Source organism: Centrocercus urophasianus, unplaced genomic scaffold (genome assembly GCF_019232065.1).
Source record: "Centrocercus urophasianus isolate 14NV4802_14NV808 unplaced genomic scaffold, USGS_Curo_1.0 seq_14, whole genome shotgun sequence".
Taxonomy (NCBI): domain Eukaryota; kingdom Metazoa; phylum Chordata; class Aves; order Galliformes; family Phasianidae; genus Centrocercus; species Centrocercus urophasianus.
Window position 1 is genome coordinate 46,550,393 of NW_024884586.1, and position 16,793 is coordinate 46,567,185.

General features: G+C 37.8%; 1 protein-coding gene across 3 annotated transcripts in view; it reads left to right on the forward strand.

Moving 5' to 3' along the window:
- PPP2R5E (protein phosphatase 2 regulatory subunit B'epsilon) overlaps positions 1-12,364 on the forward strand; it is a 73,706-nt gene extending 61,342 nt beyond the window's left edge. For 2 of the 3 annotated variants that reach the window (XM_042813760.1, XM_042813761.1), the window contains exons 10-14: positions 10-60; positions 809-928; positions 3,387-3,514; positions 5,735-5,836; positions 8,347-12,364. In XM_042813760.1, the coding sequence (XP_042669694.1) occupies positions 10-60; positions 809-928; positions 3,387-3,514; positions 5,735-5,836; positions 8,347-8,446 (501 nt within the window). In that variant the 3' untranslated portion in view covers positions 8,447-12,364. The remainder of the gene's footprint in view (positions 1-9; positions 61-808; positions 929-3,386; positions 3,515-5,734; positions 5,837-8,346) is intronic. The other variant, XM_042813762.1, reaches the window with a different exon arrangement.
- The last annotated feature ends 4,429 nt before the right edge of the window (positions 12,365-16,793 follow it).

Sequence of the window (16,793 nt, forward strand, 5' to 3'; positions counted from 1 at the left end):
CTAATTTAGGTCATCAGAGGCTTAATGAAATTCTGGCCGAAAACCTGCAGTCAGAAAGAGGTAAATGAATTACTACTGTTAACCAAAAATGTAAGAGTTAGTTTGCTCTGCAGAATGATATGCAGCGAACATTTAGGTACTTCCAGACAGATTGTACATGCTGTACTGGATCTTGATATTAATCCTTGCAGTTGATGTGGTTGTTTTTTTTTCTGGACAGTTCTGACTATGAAGAGAAAAGCTTCTGATAGCTGTAGTTCCTACTCACAAAATAAACTCTAGCTTTTACACAGATTTTGATTTAGAAAGGAGAGAATAAATATATTGAGGACTAATTTAAAAAACTCTGATTTGGAATTTTTTATATTTGAAAATGCTGTGTTACCTACCAAACTTGTAAAAGATGCTGTTAAACATTTGCATATTTGTTTACAATTCTAAATGCAAATCTGAGATTTCCTGAGATTTTGTGACTTAGAGAAACTGTTATTTTGAGTATTACTTTAAAAACGGAGATAAAATTCTGTTATGTGACTCTCCTTACTTACCAGGTATGAAGACTTTCTAGTCAAAGCACGCATATCCTGGTGCAATTCTGAAGTTTGTTTTAAGTGATTACTTTACATACAGCATTTGCACTTTGGTATTTTTTTCTGACACTAGAGTCAGAAGTTGTCATGTTTTTTTGAACGAGATTCTTGATGAGCTTACGTTTTTCCCTAGAGGAGAAGTTGAAGGTATGCAGCATTTTACTGAGCAAGATAATTTAGAGATTTTTTTAATTCAATTTTTCTTTCCTTGTCTGTAGGTCATGTTCCTAGGAGAGCTGGAGGAAATCTTGGATGTAATTGAACCATCACAATTTGTCAAAATCCAGGAACCCTTGTTTAAACAAATTGCCAAGTGTGTCTCTAGCCCTCATTTTCAGGTTAGTGGTGAAGACAATTGTTTGTTTAGGGATGTGTAGTCTCAATTTCTAGCATAACACCTCTTCAAATGTAGATACCATTTTATGTTCTGTTATTTTAAATACTTATCTTCTGGATTCCTATGTGGAAACTTATGTTGCAGTAGAAGTTCAATTCTGAGCTCCATGATGAAGTACGTTTGTGGGTTACAGCACAGAACTTGCAGTTTGGAGCTACATGAGGCTTTCAACTGTGTCCCAACTGACTTTGAGGCCTTACAGCTGTAGGTGATAGACACTGATTGTATGGCCTTCAGATTTGTAGGCCCAGTGGGATTTATTTGCTCCCTTTTTTAGTGCAGCACGGTGCAGCATTTTTGTTCTCCTTCCTCCTTCGTTCTCTAAGGAGATCTCTGGTTAGAGGTGATAGGTCCCATAGACCACTTTCTTTCTTGCATGATAGAAAGAAGGGGGATGAATAGGAATTAAATGTAATCATGAAGAGGAGTTAGGATTCATGGCCTATATCATCTACATATTAAACTATGTGATCTATCATTACATAAAAGAAGATAGATTATCTGCTTCATTCTGTAATGCTAAGACTGACTCTCAGGAATCCCAGACCTTAGAGATTAAAAAAAAAAAAAGAGCATGGAGAAAGGAAGACTTCCACTTTGTTGAGGAGGATCTGATTAAAGACAAAATAAGCTTACACAATTCTCTGGGCCTTAATGGAATGCACCTACCAAATACTGAGGGAGCTGGCAGAAGTGATTGCTAAACCACTTTGCTATCATCTATGCAAGGTCATTGAGAACTGGAGAGCTGCTAGCAGACTGCAGGAAAGCCAATGTCACTCCAGTCTTCAGAAAACACAGTAAGGAGAAGGAGGGCCTGGGAAACTACAGGCCAGTCAGCCTCTCCTCATCCATGGAAAGGTGATGGAACAACTTATTTTAGATGTTATCTCCAAGCAAGAAGTTTATCAGGAGTAGCCAGAATGGGATCACCAAAGGAGAAATCATGCTTGACCAACGTGGTAGCCTTCTGTGATGTCATGACTGGCTGAGTAGATGAGAGAGCAGTGGATGTGTAACTTCAGCAAGCCTTTTGATACTGCCCCCCATGACATCCTAATAGGTAAGCTTAGGAAGTGTGGGCTGGACGAGTGGTTAGTGAAGTGGATAGGGAAAGAAGAAATAGCTGATCCTATCCAGCAAGTTTGCTGATGAAGCAAAGCTGGGAGGAGTGACTGGCACACACCAGTTAAGATTAGGGGCTTACCTGCAGGTAAGGATCCCTTTCTTTCTCTGTCCTGGTTGGCCATGAGCTAGCAGTGTGCCCTTGCAACCAAGAAGACCAGTGGTGTCCTGGGGTATATTAAAAAGCACGTGGTCAGCAGGTCGAGGGAGGTTGTTCTCTCCCCCCTTTATTCTGCCCTAGTGAAGCCTCATATGGAGTACAGTGTCCAGTTGTGGGCTCCTGAGTTCAGGAAAGGGCACTGCTGGAAAGAGTACAGCAGTGGAGGATTACGAGGATAATTAGGGACCTGGAACAGATGTATCCCCTTATGTGAGGATAGGAGGTGAGACTCAGGGCTGTTTAGCCTGGAAGAGACTGAGAGGGGATCTTATCAAGGCTTATGAAAGGATGGGTGTCAACAGTATGGGGCCAGGTGCTTTTCAATCCTGCCTGGTGACAGGACAAGAGGCAATGAAGGCAAACTGGATAACAGGAAGTTCCATATGAACATGGAGAAGAACTTCTTTACTAAGAGGCTGGCAGAGCTTTGGAACAAACTTCTCAGAGAGACAGTAGAGTCTTCCTTTTCTGGATATATTCAAAACCTGCCTGGATGCTTTCCTGTGCAACTGTTATGGGAACCTGCTTTAGCAGGGGGTTGGAGTGGAATCACAAAATCACTGTGATTTTGTGATACAACTGCTATAGGCTCTTTCCTGGATGACATCTGTTTTTAGTACAGTGTAGATGTTTTCTCTTCTAGTTCTCAACTGGCCCCTCATAATGATTATTGTAATTAGTACCTTGCCCGTGTTTAAGATCTAATCTCCCATATTTAGCCCAGCTACTGGACATAACACAGTTTCCTTTGTCTTGTATGCTAATGCTGGTCTGATCCTTCCATCTGGGAAATCAAAGGTGGAGGGGAAGAGGAGATGGATAAGTTGTTCCACTGTCCTTTCATTTCCAAAGCTGCAGTATTGTATTATCTGCACTTGGTCTGTATTGATTCTCAATATATTGTTCAGGAGTAAGAGAGGGTAGATAGTGTGGGATCTGAATTACAGTATAAAAATTTGATTTCATTAATATAGATTATATTACTGATAAAAATAGAGTCTTAATTCCAGAGCTAATTCATTTGAATGAAATTTCTGTGGTTTGTTTTTGCTTCAGATTATTAGAAATACAAGTACATGAATTCCTGTTAATATTTTATTCCTTTGACTCAAAGGTGGCTGAAAGAGCACTGTACTATTGGAATAATGAATACATCATGAGTTTGATAGAGGAGAATTCAAATGTCATACTTCCCATCATGTTTTCCAGCCTTTATAGGATTTCTAAAGAGCACTGGAATCCGTAAGTTCTTGCAATTAAATTTCAAATTGCCTCTTGTCAAACTACTGATCAATTTAGGACGTATGTGCTGAAGAATGTCAGAATAGGAGATACCCAGATTCAAAGCTGACATGAGCAGGTGCAGCTCTGTTAATGCCAATATAAATTAGAGCATGCTTGAGCTTGGCTCAAAATGATATTAATTATCTGGTATGTGTATGAAAATCAGTACCTCGGGGGATAAAAATAAACCTTCTCCGTAAGTTAAAAGAAAGAAAAATTAGGTGTTGTATTGTTATTGAAGAAAAAGTGTTGCTCATCAAGCATTTCTCATAAACAGCTGGTAAATGTGTTGTCTAGAATAATGATGCTTGGCATTAATAAAGCTTTGTAGCTGTATCGTGGATGGTACTGTTCCCTCTGGTACCAGCATTTTTCTGAATGTTTATGGAGCATATAAACATCCTTTTTTTTTTTTAGGTAGTGTTTTTTTTCCTTCTAAATTTATTTAAATACATCTGTTCTCCATTGGGCACAGATTAGTGGCTTCCTATTGATATTTTGCTTTCTTGTTTTTAAACAAAATTTCCTAGTAGTGTAATGAAAAACATTGTTACAGTTAGATATCATGTATTCTATACTTGGGATGAAATGTTTGTTAAGCCAAACGGATTGCTGTTTAGTAGATCCGGTATTTTTAATGAGCTGTACTGTGCTCAGATCCCAGTTACTTTGCTAAGGTCTTCCTGTGAAGTATTTGTAAGCTATTTCATCTTTTGCTCTGTGTTCTACACCTTTCAAACCCTCAAGTTTGTGTGCTTTCATCACAAATCTAATGCGACTGGAAACCGTCCATGGTAAAGGCTGGTTACAGAAAGACATTTTAAGTGGCTTGCTGCTGCACTGAGGGTCTGAAACCTTCCAGCACTCTGTCCAGCCTTTTGTACTACATTCTGGGGTGCTTTAAGTCATGAGGACATGCTAGTCCTTCACTTCTCAGAGTGTTCATACCTACAGGAATGTTGTACCATTAGCAGGCAAACCAGATTAAGAAACTTGTTGAATCAAGAAGATATTTTAGGAATCCTTATGTGTATTAAAACATTAATAAATGAGGACAGCAAAAGTGATAGTCTATTGGAAATATGTGAATGGTAGACAGGAGAATGTGGAAATGTCACATTTGCTATGTAGTTTAGCCCCAAATGCTGCTAGCACTTGTATTCATGCCTGCTGAAGAGCTGTTTCATAAGCAGCCATGTGTCTGAATATGACACCTGTAGCATTGGATCAGGAATCAGGATTTCTTGATTAATAATCTGTTCAAATTTTTAAATGTTTTTGAGCTTTGTTTCTTTCCCTTCTCTGTTGCTATGTTGTTTTTTTTTTTATGTTGAACTCTGCTGGAGAGGAATTTTGAACTCTAGATAAATCAGACTAATAACAAACCCCTGTTACTTTGGAAATACTGTTATATTTTAGGCTACCTTTGTGTGACAGACTGTCTTTGCAGCCTTTTTGAAATTACTAGCATTGTACATCATTTCTCCCTGTAGGAACAGGTCCTGTTTTATTCAGATAAGCAACTGGAATCAAAATGAGCAGTGGTGTATTGACTTCTGTGTTACAGCAATAAGCAAAGGCAGCAGAGGTTTATTCATACACTGTATACTGCTTTGCGTAGATGTGGCCACATTGCATCCATAGCACTTGTAGTGGTGTTTTTGTTTTTTTTTTTTTTTAATTAATAATTTTTTTAATGTACCGAAGTGAAAGTGAACATGAAATGTAATGATACAAGGACAGCACTTTTGAAATAAAGCCTTGTATTTTGCATGGAGGCATGGATTATTCAGCTTGATGGAAGAATTGTAAGGAAATATGAATCATACCCTTTTTTGTTTCAATTCTGGTACTTCTGCAAGCAATGATTTTAATCCCTGGAGTTGCATTGAGAATTGCTCAACATCATGAGGGAGGAGTCTATCGTTATTTCTAACAGCTTTCTGTTGTTACCTTTTACCCTAGATGTTTGCTTTGCCTCATGTAAGTAGTTATTAGAGTTATCAAGAACTGATTCATACCTTTAAAGGTGTTGATCAAGTAGTTTCACTGAAATAAAAATTCGCATATTTGCAAGAGCAGAGTTTATCACAGAACTGCTGGTAAGAGAAGATAGTTTTCTTGTTTGATTTCACCTGAAACTAATCAATTCCTTTCTTCTATTTTAATGTTTCACAGGGCTATTGTGGCTTTAGTCTACAATGTGTTGAAGGCATTTATGGAAATGAACAGCACCATGTTTGATGAGCTGACAGCCACTTACAAGTCAGATCGTCAGCGGTAACTTTTTAAAGCTTTTTTTGTCAGCTGTGCATAAGGACTGCTGTTTAGATTTTCCTTTGCACTCAGCTGCAATTGCAAAATCTCATACATAATTTACACAATGCCTGTATTTTTCCCTATGTTCTCTTTAGCTTACTGTTTGCAAGTTGTGAGAGAATGTAATGTATAAGTTGATCTTTACCCCTTATAACACGTGGTAATTATTACATAGCTTGGGAAGTTTCAGGAAACTCCTTTTGACATTGTATTCCAAAAGAATTAGATGTATTAAGCTATTTCCATCTAAACATTGGGGAGCACTTCTTAACTGTGGTCAATGGAACACGTTGCTCGGAGTGGTTGTGGAGTCTCCATGCTTGGAGATGTTCAGAAGCTGCCTGGTGGTGATCCTGGGCAACTTGCTGTGGGTGGCCCTACTTGAGGGGATACATCAATGGTCTCCAGAGGCCCCATTTGACCTCTGCCATTCTTTGTTTGTGTGAAGCTTTTCAATGATAAAAGAAAACAAGTGTTTTAAGATACCACTGCGCTTCAAGACTTTAAAACAAACACTGAGTTTGGAAAGAGACATGAGGAAAATCCGCATGTTTTGATTTTCCAAATCAGTACTTATAGACTAGACGTTGTCTTAAAGCTCAAAGGCATCTTTCAACTTTTTTGATTCTTAATCTGCTTGATCTGAATCTTTGAGCTTGTGCAATCCATTAGGTACACCACTCATTTGTTCCAACCCAGTTGTATGCAATTTGTCTGTTTTCCTATGTTCCTTCATATTCCAATTATTGTGCAGAGATTTAGCCCATCCAAAGTAGCAGGTTAAAAAAAAAAAAAAAAAAAAAAAATAGAATTCAGGAACTCTGAACTTTTGTGTGACTTGGAGTTCACACAGGCAAAGCAAAGGATTCTGAAAGTCATAAAAACTTGCTATGTTAGTAGTCTCTAAAGTCTCTTGCAGTCTATAGCTTTAGAATTGCGTGTCTGGATTCATGCTGCTGTCTGTTATGCTTCATTGCTGTAAAATAAGAAGTTTTATACATGAAAAATCCACAGGTGAACTAATAAAGCTTTTTAAACTTAAAACCTCAGGTCTGTGAGCTAGGACACATGAATTCTAAGTAGCTGTTGAAAAGTAAGGTTCAATCTGCTAGAACAGCTGAGGCAATACCATGTAGCTTTCTAGCACACAAAAGAGGCTGAGAATCTCAGGACTGGTCATCTAATCCAGACTTTTTCAAGTCACCTCAGTGACTTAAGTCAGTGTCATTTGCACTTTGCACCTTAAGATGAGGAGCTCAGCTCTTAACAGAATGGGACACTGGTGTAGTATGTTCCATGTTTGGACAACTAATTATCATCTTAAAGCATGTAAATAACTGCACGTGTAAACAGGGACAATTAATTAATGGATGTTTAAAGAAAAAAATAATGTTTACAGAAAAACTTAATTGTATTAATAAAGCAGCATTTTTAAAATGTATCTTTAATACTACTTAAAGCTTGAGGAGAAAAATGTTCAGTATTAATGACTATGCTAGGTCACATAGGTAAGTTGGATGAGGTTATCATCATTTCAGAGCCTTTCACTAAGCAGGCATCTATTTTATAATGATGAGATAATAACTATCTGGTAAACAGCCTGAAAATGTCAGGCTATTTCATTTATTCTTGTGATACTATGTTTCAGAGACAGTGGGCTCTATTTTGCTTTAACTGATCTTCAGGGACTTAGATAAAAGTTGCTTTTCTTTTTTTGTGTGCTGAATAAACTTTAGCAGATGTTGACATGGCAGCTGAGTTGGGATATGTAGGAATAGTATTTCTAATCCACTGAAATATTTCTAGGAATTCTGTAATTTGACAGGTAGAGAATCTGTATTGTTAGCTTTTCATTTCATCTGAACATGCAGGGTGATGCCGTAGAAATGAGATGCATTTTGCATCTTGAAATGCAGGGAAATTTATTCAAAAGAAGTTACAGCAGAAACTGGAAATTTAGAAAGCAAATAATGCAGGTAAAGAAAATATTAGCTCAGCTGTTTAATTTTAACAAAATAGCCATGAAAGCCTGTTGTTAAAGAAAATACTAAATAGAATTTGGTAGAGGAAAAAAAAAAAGTAAAGCACTGGCTAAAAGATACATCTTGTGTCTGAACTTTCCCTTTGCTGAAGTGTATGACAGCCCTGAATAAAGAAACTGGAAAATAACAAAATGCAGATTAGCAATAATAATGATATTTGGTCCATAATAGAAGTCCATGTGTGTTTTTTTAATTTATTTCTTATTGCAGACTAGCATGTGTAAGCACTATTTCATTTTATCCTAATACTTTTTTAGTAGTACTTACATAAGCAATGAAAAGCAAAAGAAAAAAAAAAAAACCTTAAAGAAAAAAAAGTAAGTATAGGAATTGCAAAATGTTAAATAAAATTAGTACTGCTAATTAATGTCATTTTTACATAAATATTTATTTTTGTCTGCTAACTCTTTGTTTTGTTTCATCTGTCAGTGAGAAGAAGAAAGAAAAAGAGCGTGAAGAACTGTGGAAAAAACTGGAGGATTTGGAATTAAAGAGAGGTCTTAGACGTGATGGAATAATTCCAACTTAACAAAAAAACAAAACAGCATTATTAACCTGTGGAGTCACACATTTATGTAGTAGAAGATGGAGCAACAGTTTTCTGTATTGTGCAACTTTACAGTAGATTTCACATTTGTTTCATTATTACAACAGCACTGTATATACCTGTCTCTAAGTAAAGGAAAAAAATAAGGACTTTAATCCAAAGTTTGGACAGCAGATGGACTTCTCAGAACTTTGCAAACATAATCATTGTTTTAACCCTTCTTTAAAACCAGTCTTCAAAGATCTGTTGATGAAAATTGCAATGTCAGATTTCATTGTCAGGACCTGTTCCTTATTTATCGTTAGCAGAGAGTATAATACAACTTTCAAATGTGAACAATCTTAAAATTTAGCTTGTCTTTCTGCTAAACTGTTAAGTGTATTTATAGTAAAAGAGAAAAAAGACTGTCATTTCCTTATGAGTTTGTGTAACATCCTCCTTCTCTGGATAACTTTACTGTAATTTGACTTTTTTTTTTTTCTTTCCTTTTGCACATCTTCATAAGTTGAATGTCCATTCAGATCAGGGCCATGAAAAAAAAAAAAAAACATAGGTCCTGAATAAAAGTTTTGTTTACTGGTGTGAGCATTTTTCAGTACCAGTCTGTCTCTGGTGCTTCTTTAATTTGAACATTAGGAGCTAAAAAAACAAGTAGGTGATAAACATAGTAGGAAAGGGAGCTTTGGATTCGTGCACCTATTTATTGCAAATCCAAATTAGTGTCCACAATCCTTGAAAAATGGACAGTGGTAACAGCTTAGATTTCAGTACCTAACCAGTATTAGTGTTACAGCATTGGACACACGTACCAGAGCTGTTTTAGAAATACTAATTCCTAAATTACTACAGTATGTTTTTATTGGACCATTTTGAAAGAATAAAGACAAACGCTAAACAGTGCAAGCATGAAATTGATCTCCAGTGGTCATGGATCTAACTGGGAAATGAGTTGAGATAGCAGTTTGGACTGTTTGGAGTTGTTGCCTTACTTTTTAATATGTATTTATAAAGTGTTCCAGCAAAAGAGGATGTAGCCTCTAAGAAACATACTATAGTGTTTTTGTGGTTCTAGTTCTATTATTACTCATCACAGTACCAGCCCTATGGTCTTAGCTGGAAAGGATTCTGGATAATATACTTCTGCATTCTCATCTGGATGCTCATTCCTAACTACTGTATTTGTTACCAAAAGTGGTTCTACAAATGCTACTGAAAAAAAATTCTGGAAATCCTAATGTTCTGAGTATTAATAATAAAGCTTTTATATCAAAGGTGCATTGTGACCAAATTGTTTAAAACAAAAGAAAAAAAAAAAAAAAAAAAAAAAAAAAAAAAAAGAAGAGGGCTGTATTATAAGTATACATTATTGGCTATCTGCTTTGTATTTGAAAGTGGAATTTACATCTTTGGTAGGTAAAATGCTGATAAAACTTATGTACAGTAAATATTTAGCTAATGCAGTTGCATTATTATATACCGAAAGGTATGTGTTTCAGGATTTTACTCCAGGATGCTTTTGAACTGTTACGGTCATATGACAACAGTGAATTGATAATCCTAAACCATCAATCCAGCAGTATTTACAGTATAAAACTGAATTGGTGTTCCTGAGTCTTTGTGATAGTTGCAAACATGAATTTATGACCTGTTGCCATTGATAGAAATACAATATAAATACATGCTTGTATATTTTTCTTCCTACCATTTAAGTATACAGTAGGATTTGAAGTTTTCTTGTTTCCAGGCACGGAAAAGAAGAGAGGAAAAAAAGAAAAAAAGCATTCCCTCCTTGACTACTGACTGTTTCGGGACTATCAGGTCACAGTTTGTACTCCTGGGTCTGCACACACAGATATGTTGTAAACTAAACAGTTTTGTAAAAACTTGGCACTGTTAATTCCGGGACAGGGAGGAAAAAGAAATAAGGTGGATCTAGTCATATGCAACACCCAACACAACGTGGTTTAATGGGATTAACGAGCTTCTAAGAACACTGGCTGGGACGCAGTGTAAATTAGACAGTTACTGTCGTAGTTGAAACATTTTATTTTGAAGTGCTGAAGCAAAGGTGCAAGCTGAGATACTGAAGATTAAATAAATTTATAATGAATCACGTCCCTTAGCCCGTTGATTTTGACAGTCTTTTATTTCTGTTACAAAAGAAATACTAACTAGTGCGATTTCTGTGTGAAATTATCACGATTTACAAGAGGATGGATTGAATCATGCTTAAAGACTGATTGTGAAAAATTGAGATATAATGGAAATTTAAAAAAGAAATTTTCCACCTGGTGGAGTAAAGCAGAACGATGTGAAATTAGAAAAAGCACCTTGTCCTGTACTTAGAGTTTAGGTGAGTGTTGTTTGTTCACAACTTTATGGTTTTGACATGACGTTCTGGTGTTGATCATACACAACTGATGAGAACCTGATGGGTTGCAATATTTTATTACCTCTGATGTGGGGATAGCGGGGAGCCTCTAAAGCTTGTAGATGATTTATCACTTCCAAGAAGGAATGTTTCTCTGAGCGGAATGGGACAATGTGCTCTTAGTCACGAGACTCTAAAAGGCTGATGAGACCCTAGGTTGCACTTTGTGGTGCCCTCTGTGGTGTATGTGAAGAAGCACTTGCCACAATGACCTGACTGTACCCCCAGGGTCCGCTGTTTGCCGCAACCCGAATGCGATACTCTGCCACTGTACAGAGCTCCCTTTGGGATCAGTTGGAGCTTTAGGCAAAGAAGAAGGCAGCACATGGGCCCAAGTGTGATCAGTGTGTCTATTTATAATTGTGCTTTTGTTTGCTTGTTGAGTTCCAGAAACTACCTTTGTTTGTGTAAATGTTGTTGTTAACTGCTCTTAGAGCAGTGGTTGGGTGATGGCTGGTGTCCTGTGCCATATTGGTTTCAGGAGAAAGGATTGAATGCTGTCTGCTAAAAGGAAAGAACTGCATTTTCAATACAAGGGCATTGCATCAGGTCATGGGGATACGACGACTGTAAAAGTAAAGTTCCTCTCATATACTTTAAATTGAGCGCATATTGCTTTTTTCATCTTGCAAGTCTCCCTTATTGTTTTCCTTTCATTGATTTTGAGTGTTTTTTGTCTCTCTTCCAAAGGTTGGAATGCTTTAAATAAAAGTATTCTAATGCCATTGGATCTTTCATTAGTACATTTAATCTTGGTTTTCTTAGCATAAATAAAAGGGTTTAATTTATTTTTTATCTCCTCCTATATATGGGAAAAAAAGCAAGGCTGTTGGAGCCAAGAATTGCTTGAGCAAGAAAAGCAGCAGCTGTGTGTACGTTATACATGTGTAAGTACAGCCTCAGGCTCTCCTACTCTAAGGAAAGGAAAATATATTAGGAGCTATAAAAACCTCTATTATTTGGTGAGGAGAGGGGAAAAAACTGAGCAGATTTTTCTCCCCCAAATAAAACCAAAATGAATTGGCTTTAGTTCTGTCTTTAAAAGCAAAGATGGCATTTTCTCTTGATCCGTGTGACTGTCCTCACAATGCGGTCCCCTAAAAGACGATAAAGCTGATGAAGAGCAAGATTGCAGAGTGTTCTTATTTATGTGTGACTTTACTTAGGCTCATCTGCTTCCCTTACCAGCTATATTGCGTGGCACAAATTAGTTTTCCTAGTCGATAGGTGCAGCAGATTTTGCATTGCCCAGTTTTTCATTTAAAGTCTACGACATCTTGAAGTGGGATGGAACTAATTTTTCATTGAAAACTTTAATCCCAGTGTCGCTTCCCATCCACAGAAGCGCGCGCTTCTTATCATGACCTCTGAATACGTGTTTTTGTTATTTGGATCACTTGCTGTAAATACGTTGTATTCATAACCTCATGTAAAATGAGGAATTTTCAAATATAAATAATACCAATACATTTCTTGTTGTTGGCCTATTTTTGACTGTAGTATAGCGAATGAGCTGTCATGCTTTTTGTTTAAAAGTTAGCATTAGATTCATAGATCTGAATATTTTAGCATTTCATTGTTTAAGCAGGAGAGGGCAGCAGAAGTTCATTTTTCCCCATAGGAATGCTCTGGTCCATTATTGTTTTTAAATTTAGATGCATTTAACTATTTGTAGGCGGGAGGGGAGGGGGGAAATGAAACATTTTTTATATTATATTAAAAGGTGCATATGAAAATATAAAGACTGGTCCAACCAGACCGTGAACACGTCTTCTACTTACATCAAAGTAATAATAACAATGCCTTCCACCTCTGGATAAAGTACAAGCAGGTCTTAAGCTCTTGGATTCAAATGTCATTCTTTGGAAATAGTTTACTTTCTTAAAAATGGTATCAAACAAACTCAAACTCAATGGTGCTCCCAGCTATACATGTGTAATCTTCCTCTTATGCACATGCTCAAGAGGCTCTGTACTGTGGGTGCATCTAAATAAAGAAGCAATGAAGTGTTTACCAGGTGCTTGGCTTTTTTTTCCTACCTCCTCCCATCTAAACTTCATCTACCTTTTCAACAGAGAACTTCCAGCTACCAGCTGTGCATTCTTATGTGCTGAATGTAAGGACAATACTCTAAGAAAAAGAACACCCAAAAAGGAGGTAACTCATGTTTCTGGCAGAATTACCAGCACAGGCTAGTTTTTGTTACATTTTTTTTTTTAAAGGTCCTCTCATGATGATGAGCATCCTTGTGCTGCATGTAATCAAGCCTGTAAAGAAGGTGAAGAGCAGTGGAGACAGAGGGCAGACGTTAGATTCACACTGTGTCCTTTGTAAGCCATCTGACCCTTACACTTTGCAGCTGGTGAAGGAACAAGACTTAACGTTTGTAGCATCATTCTGCTGTTTCAGTCCTTGTGCTGCTCTGCGTTGTGTTATGGAAGTGAGGAGAAAAGTTTAAGATGGTTAATTACAAAGGAAGCAGCCTCTGGAGGGAACTGAAGGTAGAGCCAGGTGAGGGGTAGTGCTGATGAGCTGCTTTAGCAATAAAGCTAGATCAGTATTTATTAAACTGATTCTGAAATATAATTTTTCCTAGGTGAGTTATTCCAGTAGCGTAATTCTTTACATTTCTTTCCATTTTGACTTTTTTTCCAAATTCCATTCTCAGCAGTTGGATCTTGCGTGCCTTTGTTAGCAGAGCTCTTTATCAGATTGGTACTTGTAAGACTGTATTCAGATCATTTTTCCTCCTTCTGTCTCTCTGGTTCCTTACTGCAAGGCAAGTATTTTCAAAGAAGCACAACGAAATCAGAACACGCAGTAAGTTGGCCTTCAGGGTAGGATTTCTCTCCAGCAAATGTAAATTATAAAGCAATCTTTAAAGGACTGGAATTAAAAACTTAGGTTCCCGATTCTTGTAATGATAATTGCTGTGCTAATTTTTCACCTTTTGTCTTTCCTTCTCAGGAGTGTTTTCATTTCTCATGTAATATCTGAGCTCCTAGTTTATCTTGCATTAAGTTTGGATCCTAGATCACAAGCCCGTGGCCTACAAAAGTGCTTGCAGGTAAAGGCTGTTCCCAAGTCTCTGTTCAATTGTTGCTTCCATGTACAGTAAAGCTGGGTTTTAAACTGGGAACTGAGATACACTCTTGCAGTGTGAATTCAGAGCTATATGTATTTAAAGATTAAGTGCTGAAACCAGAGTGAGTATCCTGAATTTGTTAGTAATACACTGATAGGAACTGTACAAACCCACAGTGAGTCATGACATCACATGAAAAATGGTGGACAGAAACTTTATTATTTTTCCTGAGCGTTTTTTAGTTTGTTTTGTCTAGTTAATGCTTCTCTTCACTGGAATCTCAGAAGATTCAGGAGGCTAGAAATAAGATGTATGGAAATTGTGGTGTATTTTAAAAAATATTTCATATTGCTGGGCAGTGACCTGTACCTTTGATACGCAGACGAAATGTGGACATGTGTTTTGCATTGACCATGAAGCTGGGAAGGTCCTGGAAAAAAGAGTGTGGGGATGGGAAAGACAGTTAAGATACCCTATGTGACTTCTGAAACTTGTTTTTGAAGTTTTCACTGTGACACCAGCTGTGACAAGTTTGTGATATTGCGTGAGGACTGCAGTTCACCACAGAGCAAGCAGCAGCCCAGGAGGCAGCATTTGCAGAGCAGTTGTCTTGTAGGGTGCTGTGCTGAGGTTATGCATGCCAGCCTACTGGCCAAAGCACCGTGAAGCTCAAGAAGAGCTGGTCTGAATAAGGAAGGAATGTAGTGAATTGGACCATGGATTTGCTCACGTGTTGCCTCTCTGATTTCGTGATGGCTCCCATGAATGTCCACAGACTTCATCAATTCTGCAGCTAAAATACATCAGTGGAAAATAGCTGTGCACGTGAATATCTGAAACAAAAATGGGCATCTCTGTTATGCAGTCCTCATGTCAGGCATCTTGGAAGCTGTAAGCTGAAGCCTGCTGTTGGTACATCTCAGAGTAAACTGAAATTTGGCAAAATGCAGCCTTGATTTCTGAAGCAAGGACACGTGGAATTCAGACAGTAGTAATTAGTCTATTAGTCCACAGACTATTTCACAGACACAAAGGGATATTATCGCTATTTGCCATGCATGACACTCATCAGACAGTAATTGTTCACATGGTTAGTGATTATTTCAAGCATCAGTTCTGGCGAGACTGGAATTACCCCAAGGAATACAAAGGAGAGAGCGCTTCCTGCTGCCTCTACTCACATCATCATCACCTCAAATGATGCCAGCCTCCTGCTCAAGGCTCCTCCAGCGCAGCCAGGAGTGCTTGCAATGGGCCAGAGCTTAAAACCTGTTCTGTTCAGAATTGTCCTATAGGGGAGAGGTTGATGGCCAGACCAGTGGGTATTTTGGCCTTACCCAATGACACGTCTTTCTGTGTGGTGAGCTAAATGTGGGGTTTTTTGAGTGGCCTTCAGGAACCTTGTTCTAAAAGGACCTTGTGATGTAGCTCTGCTTTAGCAGAAACTGTTGAAACATTTATTTTCAAATTAAATTCTATTTCTGTAATGGCTGTGCCAATGGATTAACTCTCCAAAATTTCCATCCTGAGCCATTAAATGACTTCTCACCTACTGTGCATCCCACTGCTATCTCTTTGGTTATTCAGAGCTTGTTGGTAAAGTATTTGCAAACGTCTATCAATTTGCTCCACTACTACTGCAATAAATACAACAGAACAGGAATTTGTTTGATTTGATGCCCTGGTATAACATCACAGGGCAGGGCATCATATAGCATCACAGGGAATTACTTTTCCTTTCCTTTTTTTTTCTCCCACTCAATCTATTTCTGTTTTCTCTTGCTCTAGACATAATTCTGATGATGGGAAATTCGAATTTGTGCAGTGGAGAACAAAAGGAGAGAAAAAAAGGAGCTGCTTTCAGGATCTGTACTTCCAGAAAAGGTTTGTGTATATTTCCTGTGGAGCACAATCTCAGCACTCCTGCCTCATGCCCTCCACTGCGTAGAAACTGACGTCCCCGTTGTCCCCAAAAGCTCCTGGAAGCATCATGCCTTATTTAAAGTTACCTGTGGTCAGGGTGTCCAAAAATCAGATCCTTACAGGTCGTGTGAAGTCTTTCAGATTCTCAGCTAAAGCAGTTCAGTCAGGCCAAGCATGTCTTGTGGCTTTGTATGTATTTTCAGAATATGGGAGCATTCAAATATGGCATTTGATTCCATCAGGTTTTCCATCTTTATTTTCCCTCCAGATTATTAATTGTATTAAAAATAAGAATAAAAAATCCAGAAGCAGTCATGCTGTGCCCTTCTGTATTATTCAGAAGGAGCTACACCTGAGGCACGGACTCCTCTGGCAACATGACTGAATTTAACTGTGACAGAGCTATGGACAGAAGAGAACAGCCAGCAGTCAGGTGCAGATGGAAGGTAACAGAGCTTATTTCCATAGGCAACTTCACCATGATGAGTTATGAGGCTCCTTAACTGAACTGAGAGAAGCTCTGTTCCAACAGCAGCCCTTGGTTTCTAACAAATAATTCAGGCTTGCTTGACCAAACCAAGAAGGCCCTTACATTCAATTGCAGGATCATGCTGTTCTGCCAGAGTCACCACTTATGTACAGTTTCCTATTTATTAATTCAGTGCCTAGAGAGAGAGATTAATTAAGTCAGTTTAGACTGTGAAGAAACTCCCTTCTCTTTTTTCCTCCCTTTTAATCAAGCGTGATTTGTATCCCTGCTAAATCCACCATCATTAAACTTCTTTCTCTTTTCCTATTCTAAGTTACCAAACCAGTTTAAAATGCTTGCCAATGAAACGTGTGCTGCATGTAGTTTAATGGAACAAAAATCAACCTATTAATGGGATTTG